Consider the following 24743-nt stretch of genomic DNA (forward strand, 5'->3'; position numbering starts at 1 on the left):
CACCCAGTTCAGCAACTTTATTTCTGGTCCACCTTTGCCTTTTCCATTACTACCATAAATTTAATGAGTTATTGTCACCGTCGACAAAATGCTCCACCAGTGCAATGTCTACCACCTGCCTGGCTTTATTCCCTAAAACTAGGTCAAGTATCGCCCCCTCTCTTGAAGGACGTTCTATGTGCTGGCTCAAAAAGCTCACCTGGATGAAGTTCAAGAATTCTGCCCCTCTAACCCTAACACTGCTTATCCCATCAGAAAATAAATTATGAAGAGGACATGAGGCTAGAAAAAGATATCGGCAGGTTAAGTGAGTGGGCAAAGATCTGGCTAATAATAATCTTTATTGTTGCTAGTAGGCTTACATTCACACTGCAATGAGGTTACTGTGAAAAGCCACTAGTCACCACATTCCGGCGCCTGTTCGGATACACAGAGGGAGAATTCAGAATGTCCAATTCACCTAACAGCACGTCTTTCGGGAATTGTGGGTGGAAACCGGAGCACCCGGAGGAAACCCACGCAGACATGGGGAGAACGTGCAGACTCCGCACAGACAGTGACCCAAGCTGGGAATTAAACCCATGTCCCTGGTGCTGTGCTAACCACTGCTACCGTGTCACCTATATTAGTAACCTTATTTAAGGAAGGATGTAAATGCATTTGCAGCAGTTCAGAGAAGGGTCACTAGATTGATGTCAGGAATGGGTGGGTTTGATGAGGAAAGGCTGGGCAGGTTAGGCTTGTATCTGCTGGAGTTTAGAACAGTAAGTGGTGACTTAATTGAAATATAAATGATCCTGTGGTGTGTCGACAGGGTGGATTGGAGAAGATGTTTTCACTTGTGGGAGAATCTAGAACGAGGGGTCACTGTTTACAAATAAGGGCTGGCCCATTTAAGATAGAGATGAGGTGAAATTGTTTCCCTCAGAGGGTCATGTGTCTTTGGAACTCTTTCTGAAAAGGCGGTGGAAGCTGAGACAGAATATTTTTAAGGCAGAGGTGGATAGATTCCTGATAAGCAAGTGGCTGATAGGTTGTCGGGGGTAAGCGGGATGCAGATTTGATAGGTTGTTGGGAGTAGACGGGATGCAGATTTGATAGGTTGTCGGGGGTAGGCAGGATGCGGATTTGATAGGTTGTCGGGGGTGAGCGGGATGCAGATTTGATAGGTTGTTGGGAGTAGGCGGGATGCAGATTTGATAGGTTGTTGGGGGTGAGCGGGAAGCAGATTTGATAGGTTGTTGGGGGTAGGCGGGATGCAGATTTGATAGGTTGTTGGGGGTGAGCGGGATGCAGATTTGGTAGGTTGTTGGGGGTGAGCGGGATGCAGATTGGATAGGTTGTTGGGGGTAGGCGGGATGCAGATTGGATAGGTTGTCGGGGGTGAGCGGGATGCAGATTTGATCGGTTGTCGGGGGTAAGCGGGATGCGGATTTGATCGGTTGTCGGGGGTAAGCGGGATGCGGATTTGATAGGTTGTTGGGGGAGGCGGGATGCAGGTTTGATAGGTGGTCGGGGGTGAGCGGGATGCAGATTTGATAGGTTGGGGGTGAGCGGGATGCAGATTTGATAGGTTGTTGGGAGTAGGCGGGATGCAGATTTGATAGGTTGTTGGGAGTAGGCGGGATGCAGATTTGATAGGTTGTTGGGAGTAGGCGGGATGCAGATTTGATAGGTTGTCGGGGGTAGGCGGGATGCGGATTTGATAGGTTGTTGGGGGTGAGCTGGATGCAGATTTGATAGGTTGTCGGGGGTAGGCGGGATGCGGATTTGATAGGTTGTTGGGGGTGAGCTGGATGCAGATTTGATAGGTTGTCGGGGGTAGGCGGGATGCGGATTTGATAGGTTGTTGGGGGTGAGCTGGATGCAGATTTGATAGGTTGTCGGGGGTAGGCGGGATGCGGATTTGATAGGTTGTTGGGAGTAGGCGGGATGCAGATTTGATAGGTTGTTGGGGGTGAGCTGGATGCAGATTTGATAGGTTGTCGGGGGTAGGCGGGATGCAGATTTGATAGGTTGTTGGGAGTAGGCGGGATGCAGATTTGATAGGTTGTTGGGGGTAGGCGGGATGCAGATTTGATAGGTTGTTGGGGGTAGGCGGGATGCAGATTTGATAGGTTGTGGGAGTAGGCGGGATGCAGATTTGATAGGTTGTTGGGGGTGAGCGGGATGCAGATTTGATAGGTTGTTGGGGGTAGGCGCGATGCAGATTTGATCGGTTGTCGGGGGCAAGCGGGATGCGGATTTGATAGGTTGTTGGGGGTAGGCGGGATGCAGATTTGATAGGTTGTAGGGGGTGAGCGGGATGCAGATTTGATAGGCTGTCGGGAGTGAGCGGGATGCAGATTTGATAGGTTGTCGGGGGTAGGCGGGATGCAGATTTGATAGGTTGTCGGGAGTGAGCGGGATGCAGATTTGATAGGTTGTAGGGGGTGAGCGGGATGCAGATTTGATAGGTTGTCGGGGGTGAGCGGGATGCAGATTTGATAGGCTGTCGGGAGTGAGCGCGATGCAGATTTGATAGGTTGTCGGGAGGTGAGCGGGATGCAGATTTGATAGGTTGTTGGGGGTAGGCGGGATGCAGATTTGATAGGTTGTTGGGGTAGGCGGGATGCAGATTTGATAGGTTGTCGGGGGTAGGCGGGATGCAGATTTGATAGGTTGTTGGGGGTAGGCTGGATGCAGATTTGATAGGTTGTTGGGAGTAGGCGGGATGCGGATTTGATAGGTTGTCGGGGGTAGGCGGGATGCAGATTTGATAGGATGTCGGGGGTGAGCGGGATGCAGATTTGATAGGTTGTCGGGAGTGAGCGGGAGGCTGATTTGATAGGTTGTTGGGGGTGAGCGGGATGCAGATTTGATAGGTTGTTGGGGGTAGGCGGGATGCAGATTTGATAGGTTATTGGGGGTAGGCGGGATGCTGATTTGATAGGTTGTCGGGGGTGAGCGGGATGCTGATTTGATAGGTTGTTGGGGGTAGGCGGGATGCTGATTTGATAGGTTGTCGGGGGTGAGCGGGATGCAGATTTGATAGGTTGGGGGCGAGCGGGATGCAGATTTGATAGGTTGTTGGGGGTAGGCGGGATGCAGATTGATAGGTTGTTGGGGGTAGGCGGGATGCAGATTTGATAGGTTGTTGGGAGTAGGCGGGATGCAGATTTGATAGGTTGTTGGGGGTAGGCGGGAAGCAGATTTGATAGGTTGTTGGGGGTAGGCGGGATGCAGATTTGATAGGTTGTCGGGGGTGAGCGGGATGCAGATTTGATAGGTTGTTGGGAGTAGGCGGGATGCAGATTTGATAGGTTGTTGGGGGTGAGCGGGAAGCAGATTTGATAGGTTGTTGGGGGTAGGTGGGATGCAGATTTGATAGGTTGTTGGGGGTGAGCGGGATGCAGATTTGGTAGGTTGTTGGGGGTGAGCGGGATGCAGATTGGATAGGTTGTTGGGGGTAGGCGGGATGCAGATTTGATAGGTTGTCGGGGGTGAGTGGGATGCAGATTTGATCGGTTGTCGGGGGTAAGCGGGATGCGGATTTGATAGGTTGTTGGGGGAGGCGGGATGCAGGTTTGATAGGTGGTCGGGGGTGAGCGGGATGCAGATTTGATAGGTTGTTGGGGGTGAGCGGGATGCAGATTTGATAGGTTGTTGGGAGTAGGCGGGATGCAGATTTGATAGGTTGTTGGGAGTAGGCGGGATGCGGATTTGATAGGTTGTTGGGAGTAGGCGGGATGCAGATTTGATAGGTTGTCGGGGGTAGGCGGGATGCGGATTTGATAGGTTGTTGGGGGTGAGCTGGATGCAGATTTGATAGGTTGTCGGGGGTAGGCGGGATGCGGATTTGATAGGTTGTTGGGGGTGAGCTGGATGCAGATTTGATAGGTTGTCGGGGGTAGGCGGGATGCGGATTTGATAGGTTCTTGGGGGTGAGCTGGATGCAGATTTGATAGGTTGTCGGGGGTAGGCGGGATGCGGATTTGACAGGTTGTTGGGAGTAGGCGGGATGCAGATTTGATAGGTTGTTGGGGGTGAGCTGGATGCAGATTTGATAGGTTGTCGGGGGTAGGCGGGATGCAGATTTGATAGGTTGTTGGGAGTAGGCGGGATGCAGATTTGATAGGTTGTTGGGGGTAGGCGGGATGCAGATTTGATAGGTTGTTGGGAGTGGGCGGGATGCAGATTTGATAGGTTGTTGGGGGTAGGCGGGATGCAGATTTGATAGGTTGTTGGGAGTAGGCGGGATGCAGATTTGATAGGTTGTTGGGGGTGAGCGGGATGCAGATTTGATAGGTTGTTGGGGGTAGGCGCGATGCAGATTTGATCGGTTGTCGGGGGCAAGCGGGATGCGGATTTGATAGGTTGTTGGGGGTAGGCGGGATGCAGATTTGATAGGTTGTAGGGGGTGAGCGGGATGCAGATTTGATAGGTTGTCGGGGGTGAGCGGGATGCAGATTTGATAGGCTGTCGGGAGTGAGCGGGATGCAGATTTGATAGGTTGTCGGGGGTAGGCGGGATGCAGATTTGATAGGTTGTCGGGAGTGAGCGGGATGCAGATTTGATAGGTTGTCGGGGGTGAGCGGGATGCAGATTTGATAGGTTGTCGGGGGTGAGCGGGATGCAGATTTGATAGGCTGTCGGGAGTGAGCGCGATGCAGATTTGATAGGTTGTCGGGAGTGAGCGGGATGCAGATTTGATAGGTTGTTGGGGGTAGGCGGGATGCAGATTTGATAGGTTGTTGGGGTAGGCGGGATGCAGATTTGATAGGTTGTCGGGGGTAGGCGGGATGCAGATTTGATAGGTTGTTGGGGGTAGGCTGGATGCAGATTTGATAGGTTGTTGGGAGTAGGCGGGATGCGGATTTGATAGGTTGTCGGGGGTAGGCGGGATGCAGATTTGATAGGATGTCGGGGGTGAGCGGGATGCAGATTTGATAGGTTGTCGGGAGTGAGCGGGAGGCTGATTTGATAGGTTGTTGGGGGGTGAGGGGATGCAGATTTGATAGGTGTTGGGGCGTAGGCGGGATGCAGATTTGATAGGTTATTGGGGGTAGGCGGGATGCTGATTTGATAGGTTGTCGGGGGTGAGCGGGATGCTGATTTGATAGGTTGTTGGGGGTAGGCGGGATGCTGATTTGATAGGTTGTCGGGGGTGAGCGGGATGCAGATTTGATAGGTTGGGGGCGAGCGGGATGCAGATTTGATAGGTTGTTGGGGGTAGGCGGGATGCAGATTTGATAGGTTGTTGGGGGTAGGCGGGATGCAGATTTGATAGGTTGTTGGGAGTAGGCGGGATGCAGATTTGATAGGTTGTTGGGGGTAGGCGGGGAAGAAGATTTGATAGGTTGTTGGGGGTAGGCGGGATGCAGATTTGATAGGTTGTCGGGGGTGAGCGGGATGCAGATTTGATAGGTTGTTGGGAGTAGGCGGGATGCAGATTTGATAGGTTGTTGGGGGTGAGCGGGAAGCAGATTTGATAGGTTGTTGGGGGTAGGTGGGATGCAGATTTGATAGGTTGTTGGGGGTGAGCGGGATGCAGATTTGGTAGGTTGTTGGGGGTGAGCGGGATGCAGATTGGATAGGTTGTTGGGGGTAGGCGGGATGCAGATTTGATAGGTTGTCGGGGGTAAGCGGGATGCGGATTTGATAGGTTGTTGGGGGAGGCGGGATGCAGGTTTGATAGGTGGTCGGGGGTGAGCGGGATGCAGATATGATAGGTTGTTGGGGGTGAGCGGGATGCAGATTTGATAGGTTGTTGGGAGTAGGCGGGATGCAGATTTGATAGGTTGTTGGGAGTAGGCGGGATGCGGATTTGATAGGTTGTTGGGAGTAGGCGGGATGCAGATTTGATAGGTTGTCGGGGGTAGGCGGGATGCGGATTTGATAGGTTGTTGGGGGTGAGCTGGATGCAGATTTGATAGGTTGTCGGGGGTAGGCGGGATGCGGATTTGATAGGTTGTTGGGGGTGAGCTGGATGCAGATTTGATAGGTTGTCGGGGGTAGGCGGGATGCGGATTTGATAGGTTGTTGGGGGTGAGCTGGATGCAGATTTGATAGGTTGTCGGGGGGTAGGCGGGATGCGGATTTGATAGGTTGTTGGGAGTAGGCGGGATGCAGATTTGATAGGTTGTTGGGGGTGAGCTGGATGCAGATTTGATAGGTTGTCGGGGGTAGGCGGGATGCAGATTTGATAGGTTGTTGGGAGTAGGCGGGATGCAGATTTGATAGGTTGTTGGGGGTAGGCGGGATGCAGATTTGATAGGTTGTTGGGAGTGGGCGGGATGCAGATTTGATAGGTTGTTGGGGGTAGGCGGGATGCAGATTTGATAGGTTGTTGGGAGTAGGCGGGATGCAGATTTGATAGGTTGTCGGCGGTAGGCGGGATGCAGATTTGATCGGTTGTTGGGGGTGAGCTGGATGCAGATTTGATAGGTTGTCGGGGGTAGGCGGGATGCAGATTTGACAGGTTGTTGGGAGTAGGCGGGATGCAGATTTGATAGGTTGTCGGCGGTAGGCGGGATGCAGATTTGACCGGTTGTTGGGGGTAGGCGGGATGCAGATTTGATAGATTGTTGGGGGTAGGCTGGATGCAGATTTGATAGGTTGTTGGGAGTAGGCGGGATGCGGATTTGATAGGTTGTTGGGAGTAGGCGGGATGCAGATTTGATAGGTTGTTGGGAGTAGGCGGGATGCAGATTTGATAGGTTGTTGGGGGTAAGCGGGATGCATATTTGATAGGTTGTTGGGGGTAGGCGGGATGCTGATTTGATTGGTTGTCGGGGGTGAGCGGGATGCTGATTTGATAGGTTGTTGGGGGTAGGCGGGATGCTGATTTGATAGGTTGTCGGGGGTGAGCGGGATGCAGATTTGATAGGTTGGGGGTGAGCGGGATGCAGATTTGATAGGTTGTTGGGGGTAGGCGGGATGCAGATTTGATAGGTTGTTGGGGGTAGGCGGGATGCAGATTTGATAGGTTGTTGGGAGTAGGCGGGATGCAGATTTGATAGGTTGTTGGGGGTAGGCGGGAAGCAGATTTGATAGGTTGTTGGGGGTAGGCGGGATGCAGATTTGATAGGTTGTCGGGGGTGAGCGGGATGCAGATTTGATAGGTTGTTGGGAGTAGGCGGGATGCAGATTTGATAGGTTGTTGGGGGTGAGCGGGAAGCAGATTTGATAGGTTGTTGGGGGTAGGCGGGATGCAGATTTGATAGGTTGTTGGGGGTGAGCGGGATGCAGATTTGGTAGGTTGTTGGGGGTGAGCGGGATGCAGATTGGATAGGTTGTTGGGGGTAGGCGGGATGCAGATTTGATAGGTTGTCGGGGGTGAGCGGGATGCAGATTTGATTGGTTGTCGGGGGTAAGCGGGATGCGGATTTGATAGGTTGTTGGGGGAGGCGGGATGCAGGTTTGATAGGTGGTCGGGGGTGAGCGGGATGCAGATTTGATAGGTTGTTGGGGGTGAGCGGGATGCAGATTTGATAGGTTGTTGGGAGTAGGCGGGATGCAGATTTGATAGGTTGTTGGGAGTAGGCGGGATGCGGATTTGATAGGTTGTTGGGAGTAGGCGGGATGCAGATTTGATAGGTTGTCGGGGGTAGGCGGGATGCGGATTTGATAGGTTGTTGGGGGTGAGCTGGATGCAGATTTGATAGGTTGTCGGGGGTAGGCGGGATGCGGATTTGATAGGTTGTTGGGGGTGAGCTGGATGCAGATTTGATAGGTTGTCGGGGGTAGGCGGGATGCGGATTTGATAGGTTGTTGGGGGTGACGTGGATGCAGATTTGATAGGTTGTCGGGGGTAGGCGGGATGCGGTTTGATAGGTTGTTGGGAGTAGGCGGGATGCAGATTTGATAGGTTGTTGGGGGTGAGCTGGATGCAGATTTGATAGGTTGTCGGGGGTAGGCGGGATGCAGATTTGATAGGTTGTTGGGAGTAGGCGGGATGCAGATTTGATAGGTTGTTGGGGGTAGGCGGGATGCAGATTTGATAGGTTGTTGGGAGTGGGCGGGATGCAGATTTGATAGGTTGTTGGGGGTAGGCGGGATGCAGATTTGATAGGTTGTTGGGAGTAGGCGGGATGCAGATTTGATAGGTTGTCGGCGGTAGGCGGGATGCAGATTTGATCGGTTGTTGGGGGTGAGCTGGATGCAGATTTGATAGGTTGTCGGGGGTGAGCGGGATGCAGATTTGATAGGTTGTTGGGGGTAGGCGGGATGCAGATTTGATAGGTTGTCGGGGGTGAGCGGGATGCAGATTTGATAGGTTGTTGGGAGTAGGCGGGATGCAGATTTGATAGGTTGTTGGGGGTGAGCGGGAAGCAGATTTGATAGGTTGTTGGGGGTAGGCGGGATGCAGATTTGATAGGTTGTTGGGGGTGAGCGGGATGCAGATTTGGTAGGTTGTTGGGGGTGAGCGGGATGCAGATTGGATAGGTTGTTGGGGGTAGGCGGGATGCAGATTTGATTGGTTGTCGGGGGTGAGCGGGATGCAGATTTGATCGGTTGTCGGGGGTAAGCGGGATGCGGATTTGATAGGTTGTTGGGGGAGGCGGGATGCAGGTTTGATAGGTGGTCGGGGGTGAGCGGGATGCAGATTTGATAGGTTGTTGGGGGTGAGCGGGATGCAGATTTGATAGGTTGTTGGGAGTAGGTGGGATGCAGATTTGATAGGTTGTTGGGAGTAGGCGGGATGCGGATTTGATAGGTTGTTGGGAGTAGGCGGGATGCAGATTTGATAGGTTGTCGGGGGTAGGCGGGATGCGGATTTGATAGGTTGTTGGGGGTGAGCTGGATGCAGATTTGATAGGTTGTCGGGGGTAGGCGGGATGCGGATTTGATAGGTTGTTGGGGGTGAGCTGGATGCAGATTTGATAGGTTGTCGGGGGTAGGCGGGATGCGGATTTGATAGATTGTTCGGGGTGACGTGGATGCAGATTTGATAGGTTGTCGGGGGTAGGCGGGATGCGGATTTGATAGGTTGTTGGGAGTAGGCGGGATGCAGATTTGATAGGTTGTTGGGGGTGAGCTGGATGCAGATTTGATAGGTTGTCGGGGGTAGGCGGGATGCAGATTTGATAGGTTGTTGGGAGTAGGCGGGATGCAGATTTGATAGGTTGTTGGGGGTAGGCGGGATGCAGATTTGATAGGTTGTTGGGAGTGGGCGGGATGCAGATTTGATAGGTTGTTGGGGGTAGGCGGGATGCAGATTTGATAGGTTGTTGGGAGTAGGCGGGATGCAGATTTGATAGGTTGTCGGCGGTAGGCGGGATGCAGATTTGATCGGTTGTTGGGGGTGAGCTGGATGCAGATTTGATAGGTTGTCGGGGGTAGGCGGAATGCAGATTTGACAGGTTGTTGGGGGTAGGCGGGATGCAGATTTGATAGATTGTTGGGGGTAGGCTGGATGCAGATTTGATAGGTTGTTGGGAGTAGGCGGGATGCGGATTTGATAGGTTGTTGGGAGTAGGCGGGATGCAGATTTGATAGGTTGTTGGGAGTAGGCGGGATGCAGATTTGATAGGTTGTTGGTGGTAAGCGGGATGCATATTTGATAGGTTGTTGGGGGTAGGCGGGATGCAGATTTAATAGGTTGTTGGGAGTAGGCGGGATGCAGATTTGATAGGTTGTTGGGGGTAGGCGGGATGCAGATTTGATTGGTTGTTGGGAGTAGGCGGGATGCAGATTTGATAGGTTGTGGGGGGAGAGCGGGTTGCGGATTTGATAGGTTGTCGGGGGTAGGCGGGATGCAGATTTGATAGGTTGTTGGGAGTCGGCGGGATGCGGATTTGATAGGTTGGGAGTAGGCGGGATGCAGATTTGATAGGTTGTTGGGGGTAGGCGGGATGCAGATTTGATAAGTTGTCGGGGGTGAGCGCGATGCAGATTTGATAGCTTGGTAGTAGGCGGGATGCAGATTTGATAGGTTGTCGGGGGTAGGCGGGATGCGGATTTGATAGGTTGTTGGGAGTAGGTGGGATGCAGATTTGATAGGTTGTCGGGGGTGAGCGCGATGCAGATTTGATAGGTTGTCGGGGGTAGGCGGGATGCGGATTTGATAGGTTGTTGGGAGTAGGCGGGATGCAGATTTGATAGGTTGTCGGGGGTAGGCGGGATGCAGATTTGATAGGTTGTTGGGGGTAGGCGGGATGCAGATTTGAAAAGTTGTCGGGGGTAGGCGGGATGCAGATTTGATAGGTTGTCGGGGGTGAGCTGGACGCAGATTTGATAGGTTGTCGGGAGTGAGCTGGACGCAGATTTGATAGGTTGTCGGGGGTAGGCGGGATGCGGATTTGATAGGTTGTCGGGGGTGAGCTGGACGCAGATTTGATAGGTTGTCGGGGGTTGGCGGGATGCGGATTTGATAGGTTGTTGGGAGTAGGCGGGATGCGGATTTGATAGGTTGTTGGGGGTGAGCTGGATGCAGATTTGATAGGTTGTCGGGGGTAGGCGGGATGCGGATTTGATAGGTTGTTGGGGGTTGGCGGGATGCAGATTTGATAGGTTGTTGGGGGTCGGCGGGATGCGGATTTGATAGGTTGTCGGGCGTAGGCGGGATGCAGATTTGATAGGATGTCGGGGGTGAGCGGGATGCAGATTTGACAGGTTGTTGGGAGTAGGCGGGATGCAGATTTGATAGGTTGTTGGGAGTGAGCGGGATGCAGATTTGATAGGTTGTTGGGGGGAGGCGGGATGCAGATTTGATAGGTTGTTGGGGGTAGGTGGGATGCTGATTTGATAGGTTGTCGGGGGTGAGCGGGATGCTGATTTGATAGGTTGTTGGGGGGAGGCGGGATGCAGATTTGATAGGTTGTTGGGGGTAGGTGGGATGCTGATTTGATAGGTTGTCGGGGGTGAGCGGGATGCTGATTTGATAGGTTGTCGGGGGTGAGCGGGATGCTGATTTGATAGGTTGTCGGGGGTGAGCGGGATGCTGATTTGATAGGTTGTCGGGGGTGAGCGGGATGCTGATTTAAGGTTACTATCAGATCATGCAGATCTTATGAAATGGTGAAACAGGCTCAGAGGGGCTGAATTACCTACCCGTGCTCCCTGTTCGTATGTTTGTATGAAGAAAACCTCTTGCAGGCCACCCCTCAGCCTGACCTCCAGCCTGTTCAATCCTTCCAGACAGTCAAGCCTCCCCAGTGCTTTTCTTTTTCACAGCCTGGTTCACCCGTATTATTACTTTGGTGATTTGTATAGCTATACCCCATATCTCTTTGCTCCTCGACCTATTTTGACACTTTGTCCAAGAGGTCTTTTTCTTCCGAGCAAAATGCACATTCAACCAAGCAGAGAATCATCGAATCCCTTCAGTGCAGAAGGAGGCCATTCAGCCCATTGAGTCTGCACTGATTCTCTGAAAGAACACCCTGCTAGCTCACGCCCCGCCCTATCTGCGCAATCCCGCATTCCCACCCTAAGGGGTAATTTAGCATAGCAAATCCATGTAACCTGCCCATAGACTGTGGGAGGAAGACAATGCAGACTCGGGGAGAATGTGCAGACTCCACATACACAGTCGCCCGAGATCCGAATCGAACCTGGGTCCCCACCGCTGAGGCAGCAGTGCTGACCACTGTGCCACCGTGTCGCCCGTTCATCGCACGCAGAGAATCATTTGTCAATTGCACGTTCATTCTACTGGTGTATTAATGCCGTCTTGTGTTTAATTTCCATCTTCCTCTGTATTAAACACAACAATGGTTTGGAAATGAGGGAATAGTATCAGGAAGCTTGGCTACTGAGGGCACCGACAAGTTTAGAGAATAAGCAGATCATGTAGTCAGATAATATTCCCTCTCCTCTCATCACCCTGGTCCTATTTATGTGCCTGTGGAAGAATTTGGAATTCCCTTTCATGTTAGCTGCCAGTTCTTCTGCTCACTCTTTGCATCTCTCATTCCCTTCCGAATGTTTTGTATTTAGCCAGATTTCGAATTGTATTATCTACCTGATATCTTTTGTGTGTCCCCTTTTTCTGCTTCATTTTACTGTCTTGTCACCATCCAGGGAGATCTGGCTTTGTTTACCCTATCATTCCCTATTGTAAGAATGTACCTGGACTGTCGCCCCCCCCCCCCCCCCCCCCCCCCCCCCCCCCCCCCCCTCTCAGCCCCACCACGTTGCCCCTGAACCATCTCCTCTTTAAAGGCAGCCCATTGTTCGATTGCCATTGTGATTCCAGTTTACCTCGGAGTGATGTGTTCTCATTCTGCTGATATAGGTCCTCCTCTTGGCTTTTGCATTCTTAAGTTCCTATTGCTGAAACGTTGGGTTATATATGCTCTTTTCATTTTCATCTTTATCAACCAGACCTCTGTTTAGCTGAACCCCTAAATCTCTGCATTGAAGGTTCAGTATTTAGTGCAAGCGGCCGCTTTAGTCTTTCTTCAATCTCTCATTTATCCGCTGTTAAATTTCAGCTACCATTCGTCCACCCCATTCGCTAATCTATGACCTGAAATTGCTTGCAGCCTCGTTCAGTTAGTTGCACCTCTGTCTGCTGGCTGCTAAGTACTGATAATGTCTCCCCATACTCGTGTTCAGATGTGCAGTGATCTTAATGTTGACCCCTGGGGGACACCATAGCTCAGCTCACTGCAGACCAAAATAAATCCGTGAATCTCTCTTATCCATGCTACCCTGCTCCCTTTACTGTGTCTGCTATGCAGAACCGAAAATCACGCCTTCTGACAATGTCTGCCGACAGTACATTGAGGAGAAAAAGGAGGGATCAAGTCTCAGGGTACCATGACTCTCACTAGTCCTTCCTTACTCTGATCATGTCAATTACAGTTTTAAAAATGTTGATTTAAACGGCCATTTAGCATCTTGGGATATCACACATAAAGTAAATGACAGTAGTTCCGAAGCCTGGAGCTGAGCTGCACCTAGAAAATGTGGCACTGGCCCAGGAGAGTCACAGATTGCCGACAGAACAGAAAGAGGCTATTCGGCCCTTTGAACACATGTGGTTCTCTGCCAGAGAAATGTAGCTGTTCACACCCCCCTCCCTTTTTCTCATACTCCGTCGTTATCTAATTCTCTTTTGAAAGTGATGGTTGAATTTGCTTGCAGCTTTTCAAACAGTGCAGTCCCGATGCTAACCATCTGCTGTTTAAATAATGTTACCCCTCAGGTTGACTCTTGATTCTTTTGTCAGTCACTTTTGAAATGAAATGAAATGAAAATTGCTTATTGTCACGAGTAGGCTTCAAATTAAGTTACTGTGAAAAGCCCCTAGTCGCCACATTCCGGTGCCTGTTCGGGGAGACTGGTACGGAAATTGAACCCACGCTGCTGGCCTTGTTCTGCATTACAAGCCAGCTGGTTAGCTCTGTGCTAAACCAGCCCCTTTTGTTACTGTATCAGGAACAGATCCCAATTTATATTAGGGAACCGGACAAAACCCCAATAGTTTGCAAACTGAGGAAAGGATACTTTGTTCCAGGAGTGATCCACTGACAACCAGGGATCTTTCATATTAAAACAAACTTCCTACGATTAAGACAGGAATAACCCTATTAACATACAAGGATAAAACAGCTTTTCAATTAACAGTTAAGCAGTTCTAAGTAAAACCATTCCCATCCACTTCTAAACTTTCAGTTGGGCAAAAACCACACCCACAGGTCAAATGCCACTTATTAATAGTGTTAACACTGAGTGGCTTACAGATTTATTCACCACGTCCTTGGGAGAGAAGCTTTCAGGAGTCAGTCTGCGAAACACACCTCCATTCCTCTGAATCCAGAGCAGAACTCTCAAAATGAAGTTCAAAACAGACACAGAGCAGAGCTGAAAAACTAAACTAAAACAGACCCAGCCCCTCCTGTGAGTGACATCACAGTTAACTCCTTAATCACAGCTTTAGAAGACGTATAGGGCGCGATTCAATTGGGAGAAAAAGAGTCCCGTTTTGAAGAATAGTGGGATGTTTCTCGGAGCATGTAACACTGAGAACGACCCTGTTATTAAACGGGTCTTTGGTTTGATTGGGGGTCTCTGTGGGAAATACCCTGCCGATGCCGCACTTACATTCATTTCCTGCACTGACGAGCTTGTTAGTACAGGAAGACATCGGAGCAGCATTTATAAATGCCGCCCCAATCTCTTGACCCCACCGCAGCCCCCCCCAACGTCCCAATATATTGATTTGGGGTCCCTCCTCATCCCATCTTGTAAGGGCAGGGCACCCTCGTCCCAGTCCTTGACACTGCCAGCCAGTGACAGGGTGGCGTGGCCAGTTTGTCTGGGTGATGGTGCCAAGGTGTCCAGGTGGCATCGGATGTGCCAGTGTACCATCCTGCCCAGGGCCTAACCACCGATCACCTGGGAGACACCCCACCTCCCACCACCAAGTGCCGTTATGCCTGGTGTATGTTTGTGGAAACCAGTGTTAAATGGCGCACGGCGAGGCTTCCCAGGTGCCGGCATTCAATCCCAGGCCTTGGGATACTCCAGCACAGACGTGTTTAAGTGAAGCTATCTGCTCACTCAAATACACAAATCTAGATCCAGATCGCGACGTCTCGCGAGATCGTGTTAGTCTCGCAATACGCTGCATCCCGAGCCTGGTAAATCCCGTAGGATTTCACAGCCTCGTCATGTCACCAAGTCAGTGCAAAGAGGCCGTACAATCCTGCAGCCAATCTGTTTACCTTAACCTAAGTCCTTTTAATAACATTGCTGCAACCAGCCTCCCCGGACAGGCGTCGGAATGTGGCGACTAGGGGCTTTTCACAGTAACTTCATTGAAACCTACTCGTGACAATAAGCGATTTTCATTTTCATTTAATTCAACAAACACAATACAATCTATAAATCCCCTTCATTCATCACACTAAATGTATAAATCTCAGACGGTGGCTGAAGGTATTTCTGAGTACGGCATGTCAGGTGGATTATAACTGACTGTGAAGAATCTGTGGTGTTATCCTTTAGGTTCAGTGACCCAGTCCAGAGGCTGGATTAGCACAGTGGGCCAAACAGCTGGCTTGTAGTGCAGAACAATGCCAGCAGCGCGGGTTCAATTCCCGTACCAGCCTCCCCGAACAGGTGCCGGAATGTGGCGACTAGGGGCTTTTCACAGTAACTTCATTGAAGCCTACTTGTGACAATAAGCGATTTTCATTTTCATTTCGGGGCAGAGAATTCCGCAGACTAATGTCCCTCTTGAGAAAAGTAAAGTCTCCTCTTATCTGCATTAAAAAGGAGACTTCTCATTCTTAAACAGTGTCAGCCGCTTCTCAAATGTCATAGATGTCATAGAATTTACAGTGCAGAAGGAGGCCATTCGGCCCATCGAGTCTGCACTGGCTCTTGGAAAGAGCAGCCCACCCAAGGTCAACACCTCCACCCTATCCCCATAACCCAGTAACCCCACCCAACACTAAGGGCAATTTATCAGGGCCAATCCACCTAACCTGCACATCTTTGGACTGTGGGAGGAAACTGGAGCACCCGGAGGAAACCCACGCAGACACGGGGAGGATGTGCAGACTCCACACAGACAGTGACCCAAGCCGGAATCGAACCTGGGACCCTGGAGCTGTGAAGCAATTGCGCTATCCACAATGCTACCGTGCTGCCTCACGGCAGTGCAGTGCAGGTGACTTTCAATTATTAAACGTTGCAGATTGTACCTGTCCATGGCTGTGTCAGGTGACTGACCCCGCAAGAGCTTTTATTTCCTTTGCAGTGGTATCAATTACCAAGCATTAAATTGATCTGGATGAGAGGCCTTTGCTATATATAGTACTTCCTGAGCTCTAATGGGATTCACAGGATGACAGAATTGTTGCGGCGCAGAATGAAGTTATTCGGCCCATCGTGTCTGCACCGGCTTGCCAAATCAGCATCATGCCTTAGTGCCATTCCCCTGCCTTTTCCCCATACCCCTGCACATTGTGTCTGTTCAAATACCCATCTAACGCCCTCCTGAATGCTTCAATTGAAGCTGCCTCCACCACACTCCCAGGCCGTGCATTCCACACCCCAACCACTCGCTGTGTGAAAAAGCTATTTCTCACATTACATTTGCTTCTTTTGCAAATCACTTTAAACCTGTGCCCTCTCGTTCTTGGCCCTTTTACGAGCAGGAATAGTTTCTCCCTGTCTACTCTGTCCAGCCCCTTCATGATTTTGAACCGTTCAATCAAATATTTTGAGCATTTTTATAAAATTGGCTGCTTTGAATGTCAAAAACCACATGAGTTGAAATGACATAAAGTAATCCAAATGTGTTTTATAATAGTGAATATCTTGCTATTGTGTGTGTTGACTAGCCATTGCCTCATGGTGGTGCTGTAGACTATAATGTTAGACCAGCAAGTGGATAAACACCCAGTCTGACAGAATCTCTCGGCATCCATTGACTTCATTTCGAAAGCACTTTATCATATGGCTACAAACTTTTGGCATTAAGGAACTGTTACGTTAACAGACCCAATAGAGCACCTTACTTACTATAATGGGAAGAGAAACCATTTCATTTGTTTTTCTAACAATTGTGTCTTTGAAAGTAGCTGCATGCTGGTCGTTTATACAGGTAAAAGTAGTCTCCACAGTCCCAGATGACCACAGGCTGCTTTCCCCTTTGAGGGGGGAGAGCTGACTGATGGTGATTTAAGCTGAGGGTCACCACACCTCAGGCGAGGGGCGAGGTTGAGAAGGCGGGGCCTTCATGAATAACCTCAGTTGGTACGGGGGATTGAACCCCAAGGCTGCTGGCCTCGTTCTGCATCACAAACCAGCTGTCTAGCCAAGTGATACAAAGACCATTGTAGTTTGCAGGGTGATATGCTTAATGTTCTAACTGATGTGTGGTGGGAGAGTGTGCTAGTGGAGCCCTTCTCAAAGTGCAGTGGGTACCTTGAGCCAGAATTTCCAGAGATACAAACTGTCAAACAGGCCTCCTCCTGTCTGTCTCTCTCACCCACTCCTTATGTTCTCTCCTGAAGGTGCTGTGACTTGAGCTTGGATTACTGGCAGTATTTCGAGCTTTTGCACAAGTTCAGTTCTTCTTTTGTAAATCTTGGGAATCATTGTAAATCTAGCGTGGCTATTAAGCTGAAGGAAGTGGTAGGGAGAACATCATGGAATTTCACCGCATACTGACCCCCTCGCTGAATATCCAACACAGACTTTCCAGCAGGGAAACGTGGCTGAATACCCTTCCTTCCACCAGGCTTGCCCCATTGCAGAGAGCTGTGATCAGCATTATTACCCTTGCTGCTAGCCAGTATTGATCAATTAAACGTGTTGCCTTCCTAGTCTGGCTCAGTCTCACTTTGAGCAGCGTATCTAACCCCCTAGCTGGGGAATCCCTTGAGTGGGAACCTTTAAACATGTCATTTTTATTTGAGAAATTGTTTTTGCGTTTCTGTGGGATTTTACTTAAAAAGTGAATCCAGAGCTTGATATTAAATTTTTTATCTTTTGCTTCATTAATCATTTGAACGTGCTTTAATCGTGAAACTGAAAACTATCCCAGTTGTATTATCATTGAAAGTAAATAGAGCAACGCCCAAATCTGGACTCACCAAACTGCTTCAGATTCGCAATGAGACTATTTCTTGGCTCAGTACAGAATCTGAACTCCAGCTGTGTTCTCCATTTAATGCATTATATTTAAATGTTACAGTGAATCTCAACAGTTCACCAATCTTAATCACAAACTGTTTAAATATTTGAATATTGTTCATTGTTGGCTTGGGAATGTTGCATATAAGCCGTATGTCTCTCCTATGATTCTCTGATCGATAACTCACTTCGCGATCACTGGTTCCAGCTCGACCTCACTCAACCTCTTCAGTGCTGGTTCTGTCAGACTGCTTGTCCTCTATCACCATATCCTGCGGTCAAACTTGAAATGAAAAATAAAATGAAAATCGCTTATTGTCAGAAGTAGGCTTCAAATGAAGTTACTGTGAAAAGCCCCTAGTCACCACATTCCGGCGCCTGTTCGGGGAGGCTGGTACGGGAATTGAACCCGTGCTGCTGGCCTGCCTTGGTCTGCTTTAAAAGCCAGCGATTTAGCCTTGTGCTAAACCAGCCCCTTTAGGAAAATCAAAGGCCATCACCTTCAGCCCTGCCATAAACTCATGTTCCCCCTCTGCTGATCCTATCCCCAGCCAGAGTCTCGGTTTGTTCCAGACTGAACTATAGAAATGCAAGCTGCTGTTAAATTGTTCCCCTCCCAGTGTTTGATTTGTAATCGCTGTATACGCTAATGCCACATGGCTTAATATTCTCTCCCTAAAAAGTGCAAAATTATGAGGGACATAGATAGGAAACTTCTCCCCTTAGTAGTGGGGTCAGTACCTGGGGGGGGGGGGGGTAGATTTAACTTTAGGAGCAGGAGATTTGGAGGGGATTGGAGGAAAAGCTTTTTCACCCAGGGGGTGGTATGAATACGAAACTCTCTGCCTGAAAGGGGTAGAGGCAGGAACCCGTACAACATTAACAAGCATGTAGTTGAGCAGTTGAAAAGCCCGTAGCGTGCTTGATGGCTGGCATAGACAGGATGGGCCAAATGGACTCTTTCAGTTTGTAAAACTCTATGACTCTAAACTTGGACTGTGAGATTTAACTGTTTTACGGTCCAGGTGACACGGTGGTTAGCACTGCTGTCTCACCACTCCAGGGACCCAGGTTCAATTCCAGCCTTGGGTTGTCTCTGTGACAGCACAGAAAAGGTTCATCACGTCTGCACCGGTCAAAAGCAACCACCTAACTATTCTAATCCCATTTTCCAGCACTTGGCCCATAGCCTTGTCTGTCCTGGAGTTTGCGTGGGTTTCCTCCGGGTGCTCCGGTTTCCACCCACAGTCCAAAGATGTGTGGGTTAGGTGGATTGGCCATGCTAAAGTGCCCCTTAGCCCAAGTAAGTGCAGATCAGGTGGGGTTACAAGGATAGGGCAGGGGAGTGGGTCTAGCTCTTTCAGAGGGTCGAGTGGCCACTGGTCTGCTTCTGCACTGTAGAAATTCTATGTTCCATGTTCTGTACATAGTCTCCAAGCTTTGGCACTGGTAACTCAGGCCTTTGTCCCTTTGGGGGAAGTGTTTGCATTGAAAATTAAACAAAAAGAAGATTCACGGGTGGTGCAGATTTCCTAATAGTTTAACTTGTAAACCCTTAAACGTGGTGTTGGGTGTCTGCGCCTGTCATACACTTGACAGATCAGGAACAATGGTGCGGCACATTAATACCACAAGATAATCTGAGTGATTGTCACCTAATGCCGGATGCTCCTGAAGCCATTCCAGCCTGCACAGTTCACTGGCTGAATAATTAGAATCTTAACCTGTTTGTTTGTGGCTAAGATAAACTTTCCTGGCTGCAAGGAACCATTTCTATCTCAGCAGACAGTTCATAATCTCCTTTAGGCCTACATCCCTCCGAGTGAGAACACTGCACACTGCACTCCCCCAATTCTGGCCTCTTGTAAATCTTAGATTTTAATCGCTCTACCATTCCGCTGCCTGGGCTCTGAACTCTGAAATCTCCTCCCTAAATCTCTCTCTGCCTCATTGTCCTCCTTTAACCTCTATAAAACCTGCCTCTCAGACCAAGCTTTTGGTCACTTGCCCTAGTTTCCCTTGTGTAACCTGGTGTCACATTAGTTTGCCCCTGTGGAGTGCCTTGTGATATTTTACTATGTTAAAGATTCTGCGTAAGTGCAAGTTGTTGCTTTGTGTGCCGTGTGGTTGAACACCCGTCACGATAAAACAGTGCATAATCTGACTTGCCGTGAACAGCACTTTACTGAAGACCGCACTGTTATATAATATGCCTCTTAAAATGTTTCTCTTGTACTAAGATTCTGTTTTCTGCTCCCTCTCTGTTAGCCGCAAACAACCAACACAGTCGAGGAGCCTCTTGACCTGATCAGGCTTAGCCTGGACGAGCGAATTTATGTGAAAATGCGAAACGATCGGGAGCTCCGAGGAAGACTGCATGTGGGTAACCAGTCGGATTATTTCAGTCCTGTATTAGTAATCATTCGAATCACAGAGCAAAGGAGGCCATTGAGCTCATGGTGCCTGAGCCAGCTTTTTGAAAGATTACTCCCAGTCCCCTTGCTCTTTCTCAGTAGCCCTGTTAATGTTTCCTTTCAGGTATTTACCCAATTCCCTTTTGAAAGTTACTGCTGTATCTGTTTCCATCGGCCTTTCAGGCAACGTGTTCCAGATTACAATTACTTGCTGCATAAAAACAATACTCTTCAGTTCCCAGCTGGCTTTTTTGTCAATTAATCTGAACCTGTATATTCTGGTTGCTCATCAGCCCACTGGTGTAAATATTTCTTTCCCTCTGCTCTATCATCTTACATAATGTTTGAACGCCTCTATTAGGTCTCCCCTTAACCTTTTCTGCTCGAAGGAGAATAATTGCAGGTTTTTATTTTATTTGTTAATTTACTGGCTGTGGGTGTTGCTGGCTAGGCCAGCATTTATTGCTCATCTGAATTGCCCTTCAGCAGGTGACAAAGAGGAGCATTGGTGAGTTGCTATGGTGCATCTTGTCACTGGTATACAGCACTGCCGCCGTGTGCCAGTGGTGGAGGGAGTGAATGTCAAGGGGCGGTGGTTAGATCCTCTCTTGTTGGAGATGGTCATTGCCTGGCACTTGTGTGGCGCGAATGTAACTTGCCACTTGTCAGCCCCAAGCCTGGATATTGTCCAGGTCTTGCTGCATTTGGACAGGGACGGCTTCATTATCTGAGGAGTCGCGAATGGTGCTGAACATTGTGCAGTCATCTGCAAACATCCCCACTTCTCACCTTATGATGGAAGGGAGGTCATTGATGAAGCAGCTGAAGATGGTTGGGCCTAGGACACTACCCTGAGGAACTCCTGCAGTGATGTTCGGGAACAGTGATGATTGACCTCCAACCACCAGGTATGATTCCAACCAGGCATGACCTCCATTTACACCAGGTATGACCAACCAGCGGAGAATTTTCCCCCTGATTCCCATTGACCCCAGTTAAGCGCGGGCTCCTTGATGCATTACTCTGTCAAATGCTGCCTTGATGCCAAGGGCAGTCACTCTGTCCTCACCTCTTTAGTTCAGTTCTTTGTCCATGTTTGGACCAAGGCTGCCATGAGACAAGGAGCCACATGGCCCTGTAAACAGTGATGGCAACTCCAGACGCTCAGCAGCCCATCCTCTTGAGGGATAATCAGTTGCTGCAATTATAGTGGGGGGGTGAGCCAGGTCCACCTGACTCATTGACCTGCAGTTTCAGATGCTGTGCATTCCCAGCATTTGTTTAATTTATTCCTATTTAAATCTTTACATCCTCTTGCGGATCAGATAGACACAGGGCTTTGCAACAATTTAGGTCACGGGTGACAGTGTTAATCTATCTCGATGCAAGTCCTGCTGACCATCACACAAGCAGGGATATTTATAATTTGAAAGCGGAAGGGCTGCTATACATTCCAGGGATGTGGGAGTCACCAGCGAGGCCAGCCTTTATCACCCATCCCTAATTGCTCTGAGACCGGACAATGAACAGTTTTTTAGGATAGTCCACCTGATTCATGGTCACTTGTTCTGCTTTATTCTTTCTTGGGATATTGGCATCTCTGGCTAAGCCAGCATTTGTTGCTCATCCTTAATTGCCCTTGAACTGAGTGGCTTGCTGGGCCATTTCAGTGAGAGGTCAACCACATTGCTGTGAGTCTGGTGTGACATGTAGGCCAGACCAGGTAAGGATGGCAGACTTCCTTCCTCAATGGACATTAGTGAACCAGGTGAGGTTTTACAATAATCAACAATTTTTTTAAAATTCATTTACAGAATGTGGGGGCCACCGGCTAGGCCAGCATTTATTGCCCATCCCTAATTGCCCTCAAGAAGGTGGTGCTGGGCTGCCTTCTTGAACTGCTGCAGTTCTTGAGGTGTAGGTACACCCACTGTGCTGTTAGGGAGGGAGTTCCAGGATATTGCCCCAGCGACAGTGAAGGAACGGTGATATATTTCCAAGTCAGGATGGTGAGTGACTCGGCGGGGAACCTCCAGGTGGTGGGGATCCCAGGTATCTGCTGCTCTTGTCCTTGTAGATGGTAGTGGTTGTGGGTTTGGAAGGAGCTGTCTAAGGAACCTTGGTGAGTTACTGCAGTGAATCTTGTAGATGGTACACACAACTGTCACTGTGCGTCGGTGGTGGAACGTTTGGATGTTTGTCGGAAGAGGGAGCAATCAAGCGGGGCTGCTTTGTCCTGGATGGTGTCGAGCTTCTGGAGTGTTGTTGGAGCTGCAATCGTCCAGGCAAGTGGAGAGTGTTCCATCACACTCTTGTCTTGTGCCTTGTAGATGGTAGACAGGCTTTGGGAGGTCAGGAGGTGAGTTACTCGCCGGAGGATTCCCAGCCTTTGAACTGCCCTGGTAGCCACAGTATTAATATGGCTGGGTCCAGTTCAGTTTCTGATCAATGGTAACCCCCAGGATGTTGATTGTGGGGGATTCAGCGAAGGTAATGCCATTGAATGTCACGGGGTGGTGGTTAGATCCTCTCTTGTTGAAGATGGTCATTGCCTGGCACTTGTGTGGTGCGAATGTAACTTGCCACTTGTCAGCCCCGAGCCTGGATATTGTCCAGGTCTTGCTGCATTTGGACATGGACTGCTTCAGTATCTGAGGAGTCGCGAATGGTGCTGAACATTGTGCAGTCATCAGCAAACATCCGCACTTCTGAGCTTATGCTGGAAGGGAGGTCATTGATGAAGCAGCTGAAGATGGTTGGGGCCGAGGACACGACCCTGAGGAACTCCTGCAGTGATATCCTGGAGCTGAGATGATTGACCTCCAACCACCACATCCATCTTCCTTTGTGCCGGGTATGACTCCAACCAGCGGAGAATTTTCCCCCTGATTCCCATTGACCCCAGTTAAGCGCGGGCTCCTTGATGCATTACTCGGTCAGATGCTGCCTTGGTGCCAAGGGCAGTCACTCTGTCCTCACCTCTTTAGTTCAGTTCTTTGTCCATGTTTGGACCAAGGCTGCCATGAGACAAGGAGCCACATGGCCCTGTAAACAGTGATGGCAACTCCAGACGCTCAGCAGCCCATCCTCTTGAGGGATAATCAGTTGCTGCAATTATAGTGGGGGGGTGAGCCGGGTCCACCTGACTCATTGACCTGCAGTTTCAGATGCTGTGCATTCCCAGCATTTGTTTAATTTATTCCTATTTAAATCTTTACATCCTCTTGCGGATCAGATAGACACAGGGCTTTGCAACAATTTAGGTCACGGGTGACAGTGTTAATCTATCTCGATGCAAGTCCTGCTGACCATCACACAAGCAGGGATATTTATAATTTGAAAGCGGAAGGGCTGCTATACATTCCAGGGATGTGGGAGTCACCAGCGAGGCCAGCCTTTATCACCCATCCCTAATTGCTCTGAGACCGGACAATGAACAGTTTTTTAGGATAGTCCACCTGATTCATGGTCACTTGTTCTGCTTTATTCTTTCTTGGGATATTGCCATCTAATAATCTTTATTATTGTCACAAGTCGGCTTGCATTAACACTGCAATGAAGTTACTGTGTAAAGCCCCTAGTCGTCACTCTGACACCTGTTTGGGTACACTGAGGGAGAATTCAGAATGTCCAATTCACCTAACAGCACATCTTTCGGGACATGTGGGAGGAAACCGGAGCATCCGGAGGAAACCCACGCGGACACGGGGAGAACGTGCAGACTCCGCACAGACAGTGACCCAAGCCGGGAATCGAACCTGAGACCCTGGAGCTGTGAAGCAACAGCGCTAGCCACTGTGCTACCATGCCGCCCACGGTAATAGGGACCAGAAGGAAAGGAAGAAGAAATTCCTTTATGGAGTGGGTTATTGTGACCTAGAAGGTGCTGCCGTAAAGGGCGGTGGAAGCAGATTCAAGAATAACTTTCAAAAGAGTCTTGGAATAATAGCTGAAAAGGAGAAAAATGGCTGGGCTGTGGGGAAAGAGCACGGGGAGTGGACTAACTCGACAGCTCTTTAACAGAGCGATTATGGACACAATTGACCAAACAGTCATCTTGTACTGCCCTGTCTGATTCTTTGACTATTTGCTAAAATGTGGCTAACTTTTAAAAATAGAATTCATTTAGTCCATGCTGAATCCACCCCCATTGCTTTCTGGAAAGTTGATTGAAGTTTGTAGATGGGTTCACTGATCTACTGCTAAAGAGACTGGTTCCCAGCCCAGACCATCCGTTTAAAAACCATGAAAGCTTGTGACAAAAATAGAATTTTATTTGTTTCTGTGAATCGGCGGCCCTGATTTATTAGGAATAGTAACCTGCATATTATGAGCAATGTCTTAGGGTTTCCATTTGGATGGGAAAGCAATATAATTCCTCAAAGCCAAAGCACTAGTTAAAACCCTGGAGCCCCCTGTGACCCGGTCACTGGATAAGTTTGCCAGTTTTATGACTATTGGAAAAAGTTGTGTGTCGGATGCCAGAAGCAGCTTTTAGTTTTACTGCCATTTCCCGTGTGGATTGTCTTATTGGAAGCTTTCCAGGAAATTAAATCTTCAGAAAGAAACATCTCCTCTCACGGGGATATTAAATTCCATATGGCTGAGGATAGCCATGAGTGCAACATTAGCACATAGAACATACAGTGCAGAAGGAGGCCATTCAGCCCATTGAGTCTGCACCTGCCCACTTAAGCCCTCACTTCCACCCTATCCCCATAACCCCTCCTAGCCTTTTTTGGACACCAA

General features: G+C 49.5%; 1 protein-coding gene across 1 annotated transcript in view; it reads left to right on the top strand.

The window, feature by feature from the left end:
* Positions 1-24743, top strand: part of LOC119973630 (U6 snRNA-associated Sm-like protein LSm3) — a 33857-nt gene that overhangs the window by 4065 nt on the left and 5049 nt on the right. Inside the window, exons 2-3 of the mRNA XM_038812011.1 lie at positions 19345-19402; positions 19849-19959. Of these exons, the coding sequence (XP_038667939.1) occupies positions 19345-19402; positions 19849-19959 (169 nt within the window). The remainder of the gene's footprint in view (positions 1-19344; positions 19403-19848; positions 19960-24743) is intronic.

This window comes from Scyliorhinus canicula, chromosome 11 (assembly GCF_902713615.1).
Source record: "Scyliorhinus canicula chromosome 11, sScyCan1.1, whole genome shotgun sequence".
In the NCBI taxonomy this organism is placed as follows: domain Eukaryota; kingdom Metazoa; phylum Chordata; class Chondrichthyes; order Carcharhiniformes; family Scyliorhinidae; genus Scyliorhinus; species Scyliorhinus canicula.